Source organism: Spea bombifrons, chromosome 7, assembly GCF_027358695.1.
Source record: "Spea bombifrons isolate aSpeBom1 chromosome 7, aSpeBom1.2.pri, whole genome shotgun sequence".
NCBI lineage: Eukaryota > Metazoa > Chordata > Amphibia > Anura > Pelobatidae > Spea > Spea bombifrons.
The window spans coordinates 850,177-866,822 of NC_071093.1; the positions used below are offsets into that span (position 1 = coordinate 850,177).

The window sequence follows — 16,646 nt, forward strand, 5'->3', positions numbered from 1 at the left end:
GAGGGCGCTACCATCTCAATGAATGGGGGGGCAATGGGCAGCTTTGTTACCCGTTTAAGCAGAATTCCGTAAACCTAAGTTTAAAGAAATCCAAACGCACATTAATGTCTTCTTTTTATTTGCCCAAAACTAGGCAAAAAACATGCGCAGCCGACTTCATAACCATCAGAAGCAACGTGATGGTGAAAAACCCCCCCAAAAATAAAAGTAATTCAAATTTGGGGAGAAATAAAGAAATAAATCAGCATAAGCTGCAGTTTTAACCCTTTCCACCCCGACTCTATCGCTTCGTGAGATCGGCCCCGGGCCCCGTCTCCTGAATACCAACGACGCAGCGCTTTATTCAGCCGGGCCGCGTCCCCGCCAGACGCTTCTGTCTGATGCGCCTTCATCAGGGTGATCGGAACCCGCCGGCAGAGCGTTAAACGGTCACGACTCTCAGCGCTAAGGAGGATTTTTAGCATTTTTTTGGAAATACGAGTTTTTTCCGTTTTGATTTGAAGCCCGAACTCTCCCGCCCGGGGTTATCAGCGACGCGCAGCGCTCTGCCCGAAATATTTTCACATCGCTCCAGCTCCAAAATAAACATGCGCTGGGCGCAGCCCGACCTCGCCGTGCGTGGGAATACGAGGGGCTAGAGACAGCGGCTGCACGGAGCGGCAGTTACAGGGTTAAACCCCAGAGGACCCCGCACAGGGTACAAGCTTTCCCCCCCCGGGGGGCTAAATAATAATAATAATTAAAAATAATCAATTCGTTAAAAAATAATTGCGTGGAAATCTCCTGGGGTGTTGTGGTCTGGCTCAACGCAGGGTTTGTGTGTTAAAGCTGGAGAGAGACTTTTGTGGTTTTGATGGATTAAATATTTGAAACCTGCCCCCCCTCTTATTTTCTGTTTGCGGGGCAGGCCTTTTTATTTGACGCTGTTGCCCCGCAGGGGGCGCCCTGCACGTTGGGGTAAAGTAAAAGAAATCTACACATTGGGAGTTGTTTTGGGGGCTGCTGCCTTCTCCTGCTCCGAGCCCTCCGTTAAAAGAAGTAGTCAGGCCAGGGCCGGGCAGCCTGCCGTTTAAGGCGTGATTATAACCAGGAGACTCAGTGAAATGATCGGGGCGTTTATCAATCTGCGCCCAGAACGCTTCCCAGAGACCCCAAACCCCGGGGGTCCCGCCGAGCATCCACTTAGTTGTTAAAAGTCGCGGTTTGGCCATCGATTGTCGCTCCCGCGGACGGCCCCTGATGGGGATTCATCGCAGGAGCGTCCCGGACCCCGCGTAGTTATCCCCCCCCCCTGCTAAATACTTGAGCGCTTTGGGAAACGTCGGGTTCCAGCGAGCCGCCGGGTCCTGCGTGTTCTGAAGCATCTTTATCATGCTAATAGCGTGTGAGAAACGTTTGCCGTGTCGCTGAATGTCTCTCGCTGAGTGTCTCGCGCCGACTGTCTAACGCTGAGTGTCTCTCGCTGAATGTCTCTCGCTGAGTGTCTCTCGCTGAGTGTCTCTCGCTGAGTGTCTCTCGCTGAGTGTCTCTCGCTGAATGTCTCGCACCGACTGTCTAACGCTCTCTCTCTGCTGTCTCTTTCCAGATCACCGAGTTTTGCTGCCAGCTTTGGCCGTGAGGATGACGGCGCGGTGATGCCGATCTGGTGAGGACGAGAATTATTATTTCTTTCTGATGGATCTGTAACAATTTGTGTCCCCCCCCATCGGGCTCCGCTCCCCCCCCCACACATCGGGCTCCGCTCCCCCCCCACACATCGGGCTCCGCCCCCCCCCACATCGGGCTCCGCTCCCCCCCACACATCGGGCTCCGCTCCCCCCACACATCGGGCTCTGCTCCCCCCCCCACACATCGGGCTCCACTCCCCCCCCACACATCGGGCTCCGCTCCCCCCACACATCGGGCTCTGCTCCCCCCCCCACACATCGGGCTCCACTCCCCCCCCACACATCGGGCTCCGCTCCCCCCCCACACATCGGGCTCTGCTCCCCCCCCACACATCGGGCTCCACTCCCATGTGACGCTCGGGGGCCCACGCTCTGTGTAACTGTCTTCTTCTGGCACCCAAATGGTTAAACTCTCTGTAATGATTGGGGCAGCAGCTGCAGTTGGCTCCTGGGGGCCCCAAAACAAAAAGCACAAGTTATAGGCAGTTTGGATGGGGGGGCTGTTCCCCTTAAAGTGCTTGTTGCCCCAGCGCAGGAGGCTGTGGCCCCCGGGGTCACTCTGTCTCCGCGTAGGATCTTCATTGCCGGCTCAGAGTTCTGCAGAAGGCATTTTTGGGGGGATTTTGTGAATGTCATGGTGGGATGCGCATGCGCGAGGTCTGTGCGCCGGACCCTGCGGGTTCCCTACAGAATCTCCAGAACGTTCTAATTGTTATTTCTAGATTTGGGGTCTAAACATCGCTACGCATCAATGTAACTTTGCGCTGGTGATTAGAGGGTCACGCGGGGAACGCGGCCCCCCGACTCAGAGCGCCTGAAGACTCGAGACAAAGAGATTCTCCCGGCTTCTGGCGTAATTCGTGGGAATGAGATCTTTTTTTTGTTATTATAATGAGGGGGGGCGTGCAGGAAGGGGTTAATCGGCCCGCGGCCGTGAATAATCTCTAAAGGCTTCGCGCCGCGTTAGGGACCCCGGATCTTCTGCTCATTGTGCTGCAAATCAGGGCCAACGGAGGACAGGCAGGGTCAGCGGCCCCCGCAGCGCATGGTGGGCGAGGGAGCCCCGGAACAAAGCTGAGAATCGAGTAACAATGGTTCATTTTGGGCAGGGTTTACTAAACTGCGCTAAAACGGCCGGTGACATCATACCGAGTCATTCATACAAAATATGAATGAAAAACGGCGCGTTAATTAACCCTTTAGGATCAGCCAATCAGGTTTTTGTTAGAAAGTCTTTATGAGCTCATGTGCCACGAAAGCGAAGTAAGCGTTCTGTGATCCGGGGCGGGCCGGCGTGACATCACGGCGTGTAATATGTTATTAAGTTATACATAGAATGACGCGTTCTCCGTAGGGATCGCATTATGCGCACGTTTTTAGGTTTGCCGCATGATGTCATCGATACTGTGTATTCCGCTCTAATTTTTATAAATGAATATAACGTCATCGCATTTATCGTTATCCCCAAAACACAATGTAACACAATGTCACACAACGTAACACACGGTAACACAATGTAACACACAGTAACACACGGTAACACAATGTAACACACGGTAACACAATGTAACGCAATATAACACGTCACACAATGTAACACATGGTAACACACGGTAACACAACGTAACACAATGTAAAACACGGTAACACAATGTCACACAATATAACGCAATATAACACAATGTAACACAGTAATGCAGCAACGCAGCGGCTGCTCGTACCGCATGAACTCCGCTCTAGCTGTGATGTCATGCTCCAGCATTCAGCCAATCAAGGTGTTCCTAAGGTCAGCCTTGAAAGGCAGTGAACGCGTGATGTCACCGATGATGTCGAGCGGTTAATAACCACATTGCAATCGGTGACCTCTTCGGCAGAAATAAATCACTTTTTGTTTTTGGGTCAATTGATGAAAATGACGAGATATATCACCAACAATCAGAAACGTAACAATAGGGGAGAGAAAACGTAATGGGGAGGAATAACCCTGCAGACCCTGAGAACAGGTAAAGGGTTAAGAGGGGGGGTTATGAATTATTACAATCAATACGCGGGTTTATTAAGTGACGGATCCTGAAACCACCTGCGATGATCCAGAACCCCCGAGACCGCATTATTATTACTATTATTATTATCATTATTTATTATTATTTTATTTATTATTATTTATATTTATTATTTATTTATTATCATTATTATTATTTATTATTTTTATTATTATTATTTATATTTATTTTTATTATCATTATTATTATTATTTTTATTATTATCATTATTATTATTATTATTTATTATTATTTATATTTATTATTTATTTATTATCATTATTATTTATTATTTTTATTATTATTATTTATATTTATTATTATTTATTATCATTATTATTATTATTTATATTTATTTTTATTATTATTATTATCATTATTATGAGCGGCCGTTATCTCTCCGGAATGTCGCGGGTTTCACTTGATTTCTCCATTAGTTGTGAAATAACGGAGATTTCCTGCTAATGGCCGTTTCTTGGCGTAATAAATAAGATGAATCCGCGTGGAAACGGCGCGGGGTTCGCTCGGCGCGGCGGCTCGGATTATCTCGCTAATTGAAGCAATAAATAAAGCGCGTTATGAGAATTACTTTAGAAAAGGGGATTTGGGGAAAGTTATTCCGCGGCCAGAGAATACATAAAACACGTGGTAACACGCTACAATACATAGTAACACGCTACAATACATAGTAACACGTGGTAACACGCTACAATACATAGTAACACATGGTAACACGCTACAATACATAGTAGCACGCTACAATACATAGTAACACATGGTAACACGCTACAATACATAGTAACACATGGTAACACGCTACAATACATAGTAACACGCTACAATACATAGTAACATGTGATAACACGCTACAATACATAGTAACACGCTACAATACATAGTAACACATAGTAACACGCTACAATACATAGTAACACGCTACAATACATAGTAACACGCTACAATACATAGTAACATGTGATAACACGCTACAATACATAGTAACACATAGTAACACGCTACAATACATAGTAACATGCTACAATACATAGTAACACATGGTAACACGCTACAATACATAGTAACACGCTACAATACATAGTAACACGTGATAACACGCTACAATACATAGTAACACGCTACAATACATAGTAACACGGAACATAGTTCGTCGGGATAGTTGCTCCTTTCCGGCTGATTGGTTTCCCGTTCCTCGTCGGTGTTGATTGAGAGATTAAAGGAGCCGTTCCACTCGCAGGAGTCGTCTCGGCCCGGGGGCCGCCTGCACCTCTACAAACAGCTTCTCGCAGCGGGGGGGCCACGTGGGGGCCGGGGGCCGCGTGGGGATAAATGGCTCTACACGCAGCACTAAACGTGTTACACGCCGAGCCCGGGTTGTTTTGCCGATAGCCGCGCGTAGTAACGCTCCCAGGCGGCAGGCGGAAAACTCCCATAAAATATCATTTGCGACAAATTGCCGTTCCAGATCGGATTCGCCTTCCAGAGGCCGCCGGCCGAGATTTATTCCGCCTTTCCGAAAATCGCCAGTGACAAAAAATCCCAACAGAAACCGCAGGGCATGCGATATTTATAGGGTTAATTTACTATTATAATTGTACAGCGCTGCAGAGTGTGGTGGTGCTATACTGTATTAAACAAGTAATAAAAAAAAAAACATGTTTTTGTCGCTGTGGAGTGCGTACAGTACTGCACCGCCCCGCCACCGCGCCCAGGATACAGCAACGTCTCCCAAAGGAGAATCTCTGATGTGTTTGAGGAGCAGAATCTCCCCGTTTGGGTTTTACTCCTACGTATTTATGGCTCTGGTGCGTATCGCGGCCTGGGGGGGCCCTGCCTTTCTGTAGCCCCCGGGGGTAACAAGAAACAGGCTCGTTCACCCCCCCATAATCATTTCCATTCTCCTGCTTTGTGCATTGATATCGCGCCCCCCGCTCCGCGCATGCACAAGTTGGTTAAACAGGATTGTGTGTCCGTGCGGCGGGGGGCACCGGAGCCCCCGCTCTGTTTTGTTCTATGAGGGGGAAAAAGAGAAAAGAATAAAAAAGGAAATAATGAAATTAAGCAGAAGAGAAGCGTTTTGTGTGCGGAGGGCGACGCGGCCGGAATACAGAAGGAACGGCCTTTCAGAGGCGGCCGGCTGAACGCGGATTCCATGGCGATGACATCATCGCTGGAGCAATCGGAGCCCAAAAGCACGTCCTCTGCCCGTCCCGGCTACACGTGAACCCGAAAACAAACCACGTCCCAATTTACTTCCGTTTGTCGGTTATCCCTGATCACTTTACTTGGTAGATAAGTGGGGCAGCCTCCCAGCAGAAGTGGTAGAGGGTAATACAGTGAGGGGATTAAACATGCATGGGATAGACATACGGCTCCTGAATCTAAGACGAGACCAGCGACTGATTAAGGTTTGAGTCTTAACAGCAGGAGAAGCGGCAGACTAGGCGGGGGCCGCCGGGGGCCGGAGGAGTTTTGTGTTCTGATATTGGAATTCCGTGTCTTTATTTCTTTGGTATCCGTGGCGACGCGGCTCCCGTTACAGTCGGTGTTTTCGCCGTCGCGGAGCCGTTTATTCCGTTTTTTCTGTAAAATCCGAGTGAAAATCCCGCGAGCGCCCGGCGCCTCCTCCCAGCGTCCGGAGAAGCCTTCCAAGGCTGTTTGTGAAAGGAAACGATTTATATTTGAGGACTGCCCCCCCCCCGGTGACATCATTTTAATGTACAGGAGATGCAGCGGCAGACGGGGTGCCCGCCGGCAGCTCTGATCGCCAGTCTGTTACGCCGGCTGAGAGTTTTGAGCCGTTGCCGCCGCATCTTTTCATTCAAATATCTGCTTTTTGTGACTGTAGAAATTAGTTAAAAAACATTCATCAGCCCAACTTTGTACCCCCCCCCTTCAGTGAGTTGTTTGTACCACCGCTGGGCGTCGGATTCCTCGTTGGCTTGGGAATGAATGATTGTTCGGAGCGGCCGAGGGTCCGCGTGCCGGGGGAGGGGTAGAAAGTCCCGCGGCTTCTACTCGGTGGTCTGGAAGATTTAGAGCAGCTTTTTCCTGTTGAGATGCTGGCGTTCGGCCCCCCGCACCGGCACACAATGGACCGGGGCCTGGTGGCTGCTCCCAATTAGCGGGGCAGTTACCATGGCGTCTGCTGAGCCCGGCCGGGGCAGATTTATGGCCTCCGCTCTCTCTGTGTCTTTCAAGAGATTTAATCCGGTTATTATTATTATTTATTATCGTTATTATTATTTATTATTATTATTTATGTTATTATTATTATTATTATTATTTATATTATTTATATTATTATTATTGTTATTATTTATATTATTATTATTGTTATTATTATTATTTATTATTATTATTTATGTTATTATTATTATTATTATTGTTATTATTTATATTATTATTGTTATTATTATGGGATTATAAATCCTGCAGCGGAATCTACCGGTCCGAGCCCCCCCAGACGTACAGACCCCGCGTGTCTCTCTCTCTCTCTCTCTCTCTCTCTCTCTATCCTTCCCTCTCTTTTTATCCTTCTCTTTCTCACTCTTTCTCTCTCCTTCTCTCCCTCCCTCTCTCCCTCCCTCTCTCCCTCCCTCTCTCTCTCCCTCTCTCCCTCCCTCCCTCTCTCTCTCCCTCTCTCTTTCTCTCTCCTTTTCTCTCTCTCCCTCTCTCTCTCCCCCTCTCTCTTTTCCTCTCCCCCCTCTCTCTTTTTCTCTCCCCCTCTCTCTTTTCCTCTCCCCCCTCTCTCTTTTTCTCTCCCCCTCTCTCTTTTCCTCTCCCCCCTCTCTCTTTTTCTCTCCCCCCTCTCTCTTTTTTATCTCTCTCTCTCCCGCTTTCGTTCAGTCTCTGGATTTGGGGAGTTGTAAGGTTTTTGTGTTTCGTTCCTTTAGAACGAGATTTTTTTGCCGGCCGGCGGGTTCCAGGCGCGGTTTGCCTCCGGGCCGTCACCTCTGATCACGTCGGGCACCCGGTCCGTGTGCAGTTACCGTGCCGACAGCAGGGGCCGGCTGGGTACTGCCCCCCAAAAACAACATAAAGTTACAAAACGAGCCCTTAATTCCCCGGCGCTCGGCGTCTCCGTGCTGCGGGGTTTCAGTCCTTGGACGGGTTCTTGGCTCGCAGCCCCCCCCCCGGGCCCTGGACCCTCTTCCCGCAGCCTCTGACCCTGAGGTGTGACCCCCTTCGCCCGCCTCTCACCCCGGCTCTCTCTGCCCCCCCTTTTCTCTATGAGAAGGAATAATTATTTATTGCAAAGGCTGTTGGCGTTCCGAGGGGAAAAGCTGTTATCTCTGTCCTCCTGCCAGCGACCAATCACAGGGATGGGCCGGGGAGGAAGCGGCCGAGGGGCTCTTATCAGAGCGCTCAGAGTCTGGGCGTCATTCGGACCCAGCGCTCCCGTTAGCCGGACCTCGTAATAAGGTAAGTACCGAGCCGCGGATCTTGGTGTCTGAGGTTCCGTTACAGCGGGAGAAACTGCCGATGGGGGCCACCGGGGGCCGATCTGCCGGCAGATCTCTGCTCACCTTTTTGGTGCGGCTTTGCCTTTTCTATAAATAGGAGGAGAGATGCGAGCCCCGTCCGCTTCCGATGTTTCTAGTATTTCTCGCGTGTATCGCGTGTCCTGTGTCCTGTGTCCTGTGTCCTGTGTCCTGTGTCCTGTGTCCTGTGTCCTGTGTCCTGTGTCCTGTGTCTGCGCTGATCCAAAAAATTTAGATATTTAAAAAAAGCACATTTTAATCTTCAGCATATAAAAGACATTCATTCTCCACCTGCTGAGTCCCACGCCAGTTATCTATACATTATACATTATACAGGGGCCGGTCACTGATTTATCTATACATTATACAGGGGGCCGGTCACTGATTTATCTATACATTATACAGGGGGCCGGTCACTGATTTATCTATACATTATACAGGGCGCCGGTCACTGATTTATCTATACATTATACAGGGGGGCCGGTCACTGATTTATCTATACATTATACAGGGGGCCGGTCACTGATTTAACTATACATTATACAGGGGGCCAGTCACTGATTTATCTATACATTATACAGGGGGCCGGCTCGCTGATTTATCTATACATTATACAGGGGGCCGGCTCGCTGATTTATCTATACATTATACAGGGGGCCGGTCACTGATTTATCTATACATTATACAGGGGCCGGTCACTGATTTATCTATACATTATACAGGGGGCCGGTCACTGATTTATCTATACATTATACAGGGGCCGGTCACTGATTTATCTATACATTATACAGGGCGCCGGTCACTGATTTATCTATGCATTATACAGGGCCGGTCACTGATTTATCTATACATTATACAGGGGCCGGTCACTGATTTATCTATACATTATACAGGGGGCCGGTCACTGATTTATCTATACATTATACAGGGGGCCGGTCACTGATTTATCTATACATTATACAGGGGGCCGGTCACTGATTTATCTATACATTATACAGGGGCCGGTCACTAATTTATCTATACATTATACAGGGGGCCGGTCACTGATTTATCTATACATTATACAGGGGCCGGTCACTGATTTATCTATACATTATACAGGGGCCGGCTCGCTGATTTATCTATACATTATACAGGGGCCGGTCACTGATTTATCTATACATTATACAGGGGCCGGTCACTGATTTATCTATATATTACACGGGGGCCGGTCACTGATTTATCTATACATTATACAGGGGCCGGTCACTGATTTATCTATACATTATACAGGGGCCGGTCACTGATTTATCTATACATTATACAGGGGCCGGTCACTGATTTATCTATACATTATACAGGGGCCGGCTCACTGATTTATCTATACATTATACAGGGGGCCGGTCACTGATTTATCTATACATTATACAGGGGGCCGGTCACTGATTTATCTATACATTATACCCGTCCTCGCCGGGGGCCGAGCAGCTGGAACGTGGCTTTAAGGTTTGAATGAATCTCTGAGACCCTGCGCGGCGCTGACCCGGGGCTGACGGATCGGCGGCCGGTTATCTGTCGGCTGCGGGGGATTAATGTCGTTTGCTGGACGACGCGTCTGGCTGTTGGCGAGCGGCGCAATTACCTGGCCGGGTTCCTGCCGCCTGCTATCTGCCCCCCGCTCCATGCGCGTTATACCCCGGGTAATCGCTTTTAATAAAAGTGCCGCAGCCGTATCAAGTCTGATGAAGCGGCTCGTGTTTGCCCCTCACCGGTTCCTGCGGGTGACGTGCGGCCGGTAATACCCCAACTACCCCCCTATTGCGCATGGTGACCGCTTTGGGGAGAGCGTTATCTCTTCTCATAAGGAATTCCTTAGTTAAGAAGAGCTGGGGTTCTGTCGCTGGGGGTTTCTTTTTTGGGGCTTTTAGGGCAATTTCTCATTTACTGACGGGGATTTCTCGGGGAGCGACTCCCGGGTTTCCCCCAAATGAAAAGGCGAGAGGCAGATGGAGCCGCGAAGCCCCCCGAGAGAAACGGCTGATACTGGACTGTCTGTAACTAACATCTCAAAGAGTGATCGGGGGTCCGTATGTGACGCCTACTGACAGCGGGATACTGGGGGGCGTGGAAGGGTTACTGAGGGGGTATGGATGGGTTACTGGGGGTATGGATGGGTTATTGGGGGGTATGGAAGGGTTACTGGGGGGGTATGGATGGGTTATTGGGGGGTATGGAAGGGTTATTGGGGTATGGAAGGGTTACTGGGGGGTATGGATGGGTTATTGGGGGGTATGGAAGGGTTATTGGGGGGTATGGATGGGTTATTGGGGGGTATGGAAGGGTTATTGGGGGGTATGGATGGGTTATGGGGGGTATGGATGGGTTATTGGGGGGGTATGGAAGGGTTATTGGAGGGGGTATGGAAGGGTTATTGGGGGGGGCGTGGAAGGGTTACCGGGGACACGTATAGAAATGGTAATTGGGGGTTGTATAGAAATCTTACAGGAGGGAAAGGTATAGAAACGTTACTGGGGCGGGGGCAGTAGTGGATGCCGTATAGTTTGTTATGTTGTGGGGGGCATATAGAAGTCTTTCAGGGGGGCCGTACTGTGGCCATGTTGCCCCCTTATAGCGCTTATTATTGTACGCATGACTGTAGTAAAGTGCAAACAGGTAACGGATCTACAGCCTGCGAAACGCCCCCCCCCCCCCGTATTTACCCCGTCAGGGGGTAACAGTCCTTGTAATGCGGTCTCGGCTCGGTTGGCTCTGAGGAAATATTATCCCATCGGCCGGCGGCGGGAAATGACTTTATTACGGCCGTAATGGCGCCACCCGTCACCGGTAATGGCGCTGCTGACCTCGCGATCACCGCTGAGGGAATAACGGCGAATTTGTTGTGTGCGGGAGGGGGGGGGGCCAGGTTTCCAGCGGCGGAAGAGTGGGGGGCGTTTGGAAGAAGAATGCGGCCCCCGGGCCCCGGCGCAAATACATTTATCTTTAGAAATAAGATTATTATAACCAGGAGGTCCACGGAAAGGACAAGAGCCGCAAAAAGCCACGCGTACCGAGCTGGAGAATCGCTGCTTCTCATCGCGCCGTCCGCTCAATCCCCCCCGACGGTCCGCTGCCCCCCCCCGACGGTCCGCTGCCCCCCCCCCCGACGGTCCGCTGCCCCCCCCCCCGACGGTCCGCTCGCCCCCCCCCCCCCCGACGGTCCGCTCGCCCCCCCCCCGACGGTCCGCTCGCCCCCCCCGACGGTCCGCTCATTCCCCGAAGGTCCGCCTTGGTTTTGTTTCCCGCGAGTCTCTGGGGATAAAGGGGTTTTATTCCGGGCGGGGGGGGGGGTTGGGGGGGTTCTTTGGCTCGTTGTCTGCGGATGATTGACGTGGGAATTATGGGAATTAACGACCGACGAGAGCAACCCGAGCTTTAACTCCTTCAGCGCTGGATGAGTCCGGGAGATCATTGCTGACGTCTCTGGCGCTGAATAACTAAACTGCGTGTTTGCAAAGTGCGTTGGGGCCCCCGGGGCCCTCTGATCTCCGTAGATTATTTCCCTCCGGCCCCCCGGGTCCGGGTTTAACGTCTCCTTGTACCCCGTGTGGAGGTCGCGGCTTTCCGCGGGGAGCTGCGGTGTTTCCGCGCATGCTGTCGTACGCCGGGCCGACGGGTTTGACGCCTGTTTGGCGGCCGGGGGTCTCTCCGGCTCCGCGTTTTATGGAAATGATGATTTATCCAGTAATTTCCCGCAGGACCGAGAATAAATCGCAGTCCTAACAATCCGGAAAATTCCCCGACCTCCGTTATTTGCGGGCAGAGAGAAAAACGCGGCGTTTCAGCCCATTCCGTGGATTAGTGGAAATATTCCATGCGCTGAGCGTCGCCCGTGTTTTGGGGAAATGGCTGCTGTTTTTGCCGGGATTGCGTGTTTTTCCCGTATTTTGCGCTTTATGTGCATTTTGTTTCCGTTCTCGTATTTTGTGTTTTTTTGGTTCATTTAAAGGATTATTTTTGTTCTTTAATGAGAGATTTCAGGCGTTTGCAGAGTGGCGTCCGGCACGATAACGGTCGTAACGTTTTAACGAAAGCAGGATTCTCGCTCCCCGCTAAACACGTTAACGTACGAGGGGGGCGCAGCTGTAGGGGGCTACGAGTTAGCATTTAGTCATAGCTGCTGTCGTTAAAAGCTAATGACATCATCAGCAAACTTTCATATCAGATAGATTTAACCCCTTTATTTATTTACCTCTTGGGTTTCGGACTCCATGTCAGGCGTCCCGCCCCTCCTGTGCGGCGGATCCCCGTCACCGGGCTTTAGCGATGACTTTTACATTCCCTCTTGGGATAATCAGAAGCTCTTCTTTTATTTCACAGAATATGAAACGTAATCAGAGTTTACGACCCCAACAAAACGCGAGGAGTTTCATAAACCGCGGCCTGGATCGAGGATCCGCTTTTTAAATCATTTCAGGATTTTATCCCCTCCATAAAAGCCAAATATTTAAAACTCAAAATCGTAAAACACAAAACCCGCTTTAGATCGGGCTGCGTTTCTGAGCCCCCGGGGGGAATCTTACGTTTTATTGTAAATAACGCATTTTAACGTTTCTCCCCAAATCTCATCAGAGATCATTTCCTAATAATAATAAAATAATCTTCTTATTTCTGGAAAGTAATCATCTGCATGAATGTGTGTGTGTGTATGTGTGGTGTTAGCGTGTATGCTTGTGTGTATGTGTGGTGTTAGCGTGTATGCTTGTGTGTGTGTATGTGTGGTGTTGGCATGTGTTAGGGTGTGTTTATGTTACTGTACGGCGTTAGCATGTATGTTTGTGTGTATGTGTGGTGTTAGCGTGTATGCTTGTGTGTATGTATGGTGTTAGCGTGTATGTTTGTGTGTATGTATGTATGGTGTTGGCATGTGTTAGGGTGTGTTTATGTTACTGTATGGTGTTAGCATGTATGTTTGTGTGTATGTAAGCATGTATGTTGTTAGCATGTGTTATGGTGTGTTTGTTACTGTATGGTGTTAGCGTGTATGTATGTGTGTATGTATGTTGTTAGCATGTGTTAGGGTGTGTTTATGTTACTGCATGGTGTTAGGGTGCTTATGTTTTGGTGTTAGCGTCTGTGTTAGAGTAAGTTTGCGTGTTAGAATGTGCGTGCGTTATATTTTCGGGGGGTAACCCCAGGCTCAGCCGTGTGGACGGTTTGATTAGTAAATACACGCGCCTTTTCCCCAGCTCAGAAAGTATTCTTTAACGCACCTCCGCGCGCGGCTCCGCTTCCCGACAACAAGAGAAATGAATTCTTCAGAAGCTCTGAGAGGACGATGAACGATCAATGGGCGCCCCCCCCCAATGAACGTCATTATCTTTGTTTTACCCCCGGGGTAGTTTCAGGGTCGATGTGACTTTAATTGTATTGTTTTAGCGATAAGTAAACGAAGTCGATCAGAGGTTTTAACCCCTTCCTGGCTTCCTGAATAATAATAATAATAATACCTCTTAAAGATGCTTTTCAAGTAAAAACTCACCGTATGTGAATCCCACCGGAGCAGCCACCTTACCCACACGTGATTATTCCTCCCCATTAAGTTTCCACTGCTAATTGGTTCAGGCAGCCTTTGTGAGGTGGGAAGGGACTGCATGGCAGGGAGTTGATCAGATAACGCTGGCTCTGCCACAGGCTGCCCCCGGTCTCCGCTTCCCTGAGATAAAAGGCCCTTATTTTTAACCAGATATCTCCAAAACCCCCAGTTTAACCCTTTGATGGCTGCAATGCCCGTCGCAGAGGCAACAACGAAGCCAAGAAGTCGCTGCCATCAAGCAGATGCGGCTAATAGTTTCTGGTGGATTCAGCGCTCCGGAGTCTGCTGGCGCTATATAAAGAAATGTAACGGGGTGTACCGCTCGCCCGAAGAGTTAAATGCGACAAAAGACTCGGGTAACGAGCGGAACCTGCAGGGACCCGGCAGAGCAGCAGCGCAGGAATGCGCGAGGGGTCCGGGGTCTGCGCAGCATCCCCCCCCCCTGCATTATTGAGGCTCCCGGGAAATCTGGCCGCCGTTTCACTGAATGGCTTGCGATTTATTTGCACTCCTGAAAGTTGTCTGTTACCCCCGGGGGGGGGGTAAAGGACGTCGTTCTACCCCCATCCCGCAGTCCGACCCCCAGCTCTCTCCTCTCACTTCTAATGAATCATTCATATTCCCCTTGATTGCGAGAGTTACAGCATCAGCGGAGTATCAGACGCGTTGGGTATGCGCTGCGTGAGAATGCGCGTGGAATAGCGATCGCATGGCGTTTGATTGACAGGTCCCACGGCTCCATTTGGCGTCTGTCACTCCGGATAATTATCTGCAGTATGGATTCTTTATTGAAGCCGAACATCTGCGTTTCTCTCCCGTTCTGCGTGTGGAAGATAAATCTCCGCGTCAGACGCTCTCCCCGCGCTCCACGCTCTCCCCGCGCTCCACGATCTCCCCACTCTCCCCGCGCTCCACGCTCTCCTGGCTCTCAGTGCGTTGTGTGTTTCGGGAGTGAGCGAGTGAGTGTGTGTCCAGGTGATTAAGCGTGGAGTGAGCGCGGAAAAGTTTGTGTAGAATGAATGTCTGGCATGGAGAGACTGCGTGTCGCTTTGAGACCTTGGGGGCCACAGTGGGGCCACGGCTGCTATCCCCAGAGAATGTTAATGAAATGTGAGGCGAGAGGGAGACGGGGGCCCCGTATTCTCACAGTGCTGTTGCATGGAATATTTGGGGACACAATGTAGCAATGTTTTTGGGGTGCGTTGGCCCCCACCGGCCCCCGCGCAGCCGCAGCGCTGAGCTGTGAGTTCCACGGATCGAGATTTCGCATTCTCTCGCATTCCCTCGCATTCTCTCGCATTCCCTCGCATTCTCTCGCATTCCCTTGCATTCTCTCGCATTCCCTTGCATTCCCTCGCATTCTCTCGCATTCTCTCACATTCCCTCGCATTCTCTCACATTCCCTCGCATTCTCTCGCATTCCCTTGCATTCTCTCGCATTCCCTTGCATTCCCTCGCATTCCCTCGCATTCTCTCGCATTCCCTCGCAAACGATTTGCAGAATCTGTCGGTTGCTCTGTGTGGCGGCAGCGGCCGGTCGCGTCTTCTTAGCGATTCGATGAACTGTTTTGCCTTCTGTATTGGTTTTAGTTGCCCGTCTCCCTAATCACGACTCCTCCTTTTTTCCAGGTGTTGCCCCCTGCCTTGTGGAAGGTAGACTTTCCGCTGCCCGCCATCATGAGAGCGCCAAGGAGGAGGGCGCTATCGCTGCCGGCGCTCTTCATCCTCGTATTCCACCTCCCGGCGGCGCCTGTCGTTGGCCAATATTCGGAAACGGACAAGCAGGAAGAGTGCGAGCGGCGCCAGCACCCGGTCCTCACGTTTCAAGGTAACCCCCAAACCGCCAGCGCCGCCCTGACTCCCCGTCTGAGTCGGTAGAACGCGGGTTCCTCGCCGCCCGGATTATTTCAGGATAATTCATTCATCAGATCCTCGGATTAGAAATAAATGCGGGGATTAAATGCCCCCTCGCCGCTCTCCCCCCTTCTGCACCGTTCTCCCCCCTCGGGCGAAACGTATTAATCAAATATCTCGGCAGGAATAGCGCGGCCCCCGCGGGGGTCTCCACGCTTCAATGCACGGCTTTTCCATCCTGTTTATTTAGGGTTCTCCCCCTCCCTGCGAGCCGCAGTGGCCCTTCCTGGGGTCCGAATAACGCGCCGGGGCGGATGAAATAAAAGCTGTTTGGAGCTCTGTTTGTGCGCGGCTGGGAATCGCCGGCCCTTAGAATTACCGGCGCGTCTCCGAGGGGAAGCAGCATAACCGGCAAGGGTTTCCCTAAACGCTTTCCGCCCCAGGACTCGGCGAGCGTCTCCTAATCCCCCAAACAGCCCTCCGCTGCCGGTCAGACCCCCGATACAGAATTATCGGAGAAATGCCGCCAGCCGCTGGTTCCGCCGAGTGGAATCTGGCGCCGGACGTCAGTCAGGTTGGAAGCCCGAGACCCCCGCCTGTCGCTTTAATCCGACTCCTGGGCTGCTGCCACTTGGCCAGCGGGAGCCTCCGTCGGCTTCTCTGCCCCGTCTGCTGCGGATCCCCGCGGCCAAAATCTGGGGCTCTTCAGCTGATCGCCTGCTGTCTCCGTTTTCCTCCCCGGAGATTCCTTGCAGCGTCTTTTCGTTGCGTTCTGACGTTCGTTGGGAAGGAGCTGCAGCTCCTCTCCGGTATATGGCGCTGATATTATTAATGCCCCGGGAACCGAAAGGCTCCATGCTGACAGGAAGTGACCCGGTTGGGGTGGTGGAATAACTTAAAGGTGCAGGAAGTCATCTGTTCCAAGGACTGGGGGTCTCTGTTCAGCCAGCAAGGGTCCGGGTCTCTAACGGCCAAACTGGGATAAACTGCATTAATTTCCCGCTAATTT

The 16,646-nt window shown here is 50.8% G+C and overlaps 1 protein-coding gene across 1 annotated transcript in view; it reads left to right on the forward strand.

The window, feature by feature from the left end:
* Positions 1–1,581: 1,581 nt before the first annotated feature.
* Positions 1,582–16,646, forward strand: part of SEMA5B (semaphorin 5B) — a 50,898-nt gene continuing 35,833 nt past the window's right edge. The window contains exons 1-2 of the mRNA XM_053471919.1: positions 1,582–1,645; positions 15,413–15,611. Of these exons, the coding sequence (XP_053327894.1) occupies positions 15,461–15,611 (151 nt within the window). The 5' untranslated portion in view covers positions 1,582–1,645; positions 15,413–15,460. The remainder of the gene's footprint in view (positions 1,646–15,412; positions 15,612–16,646) is intronic.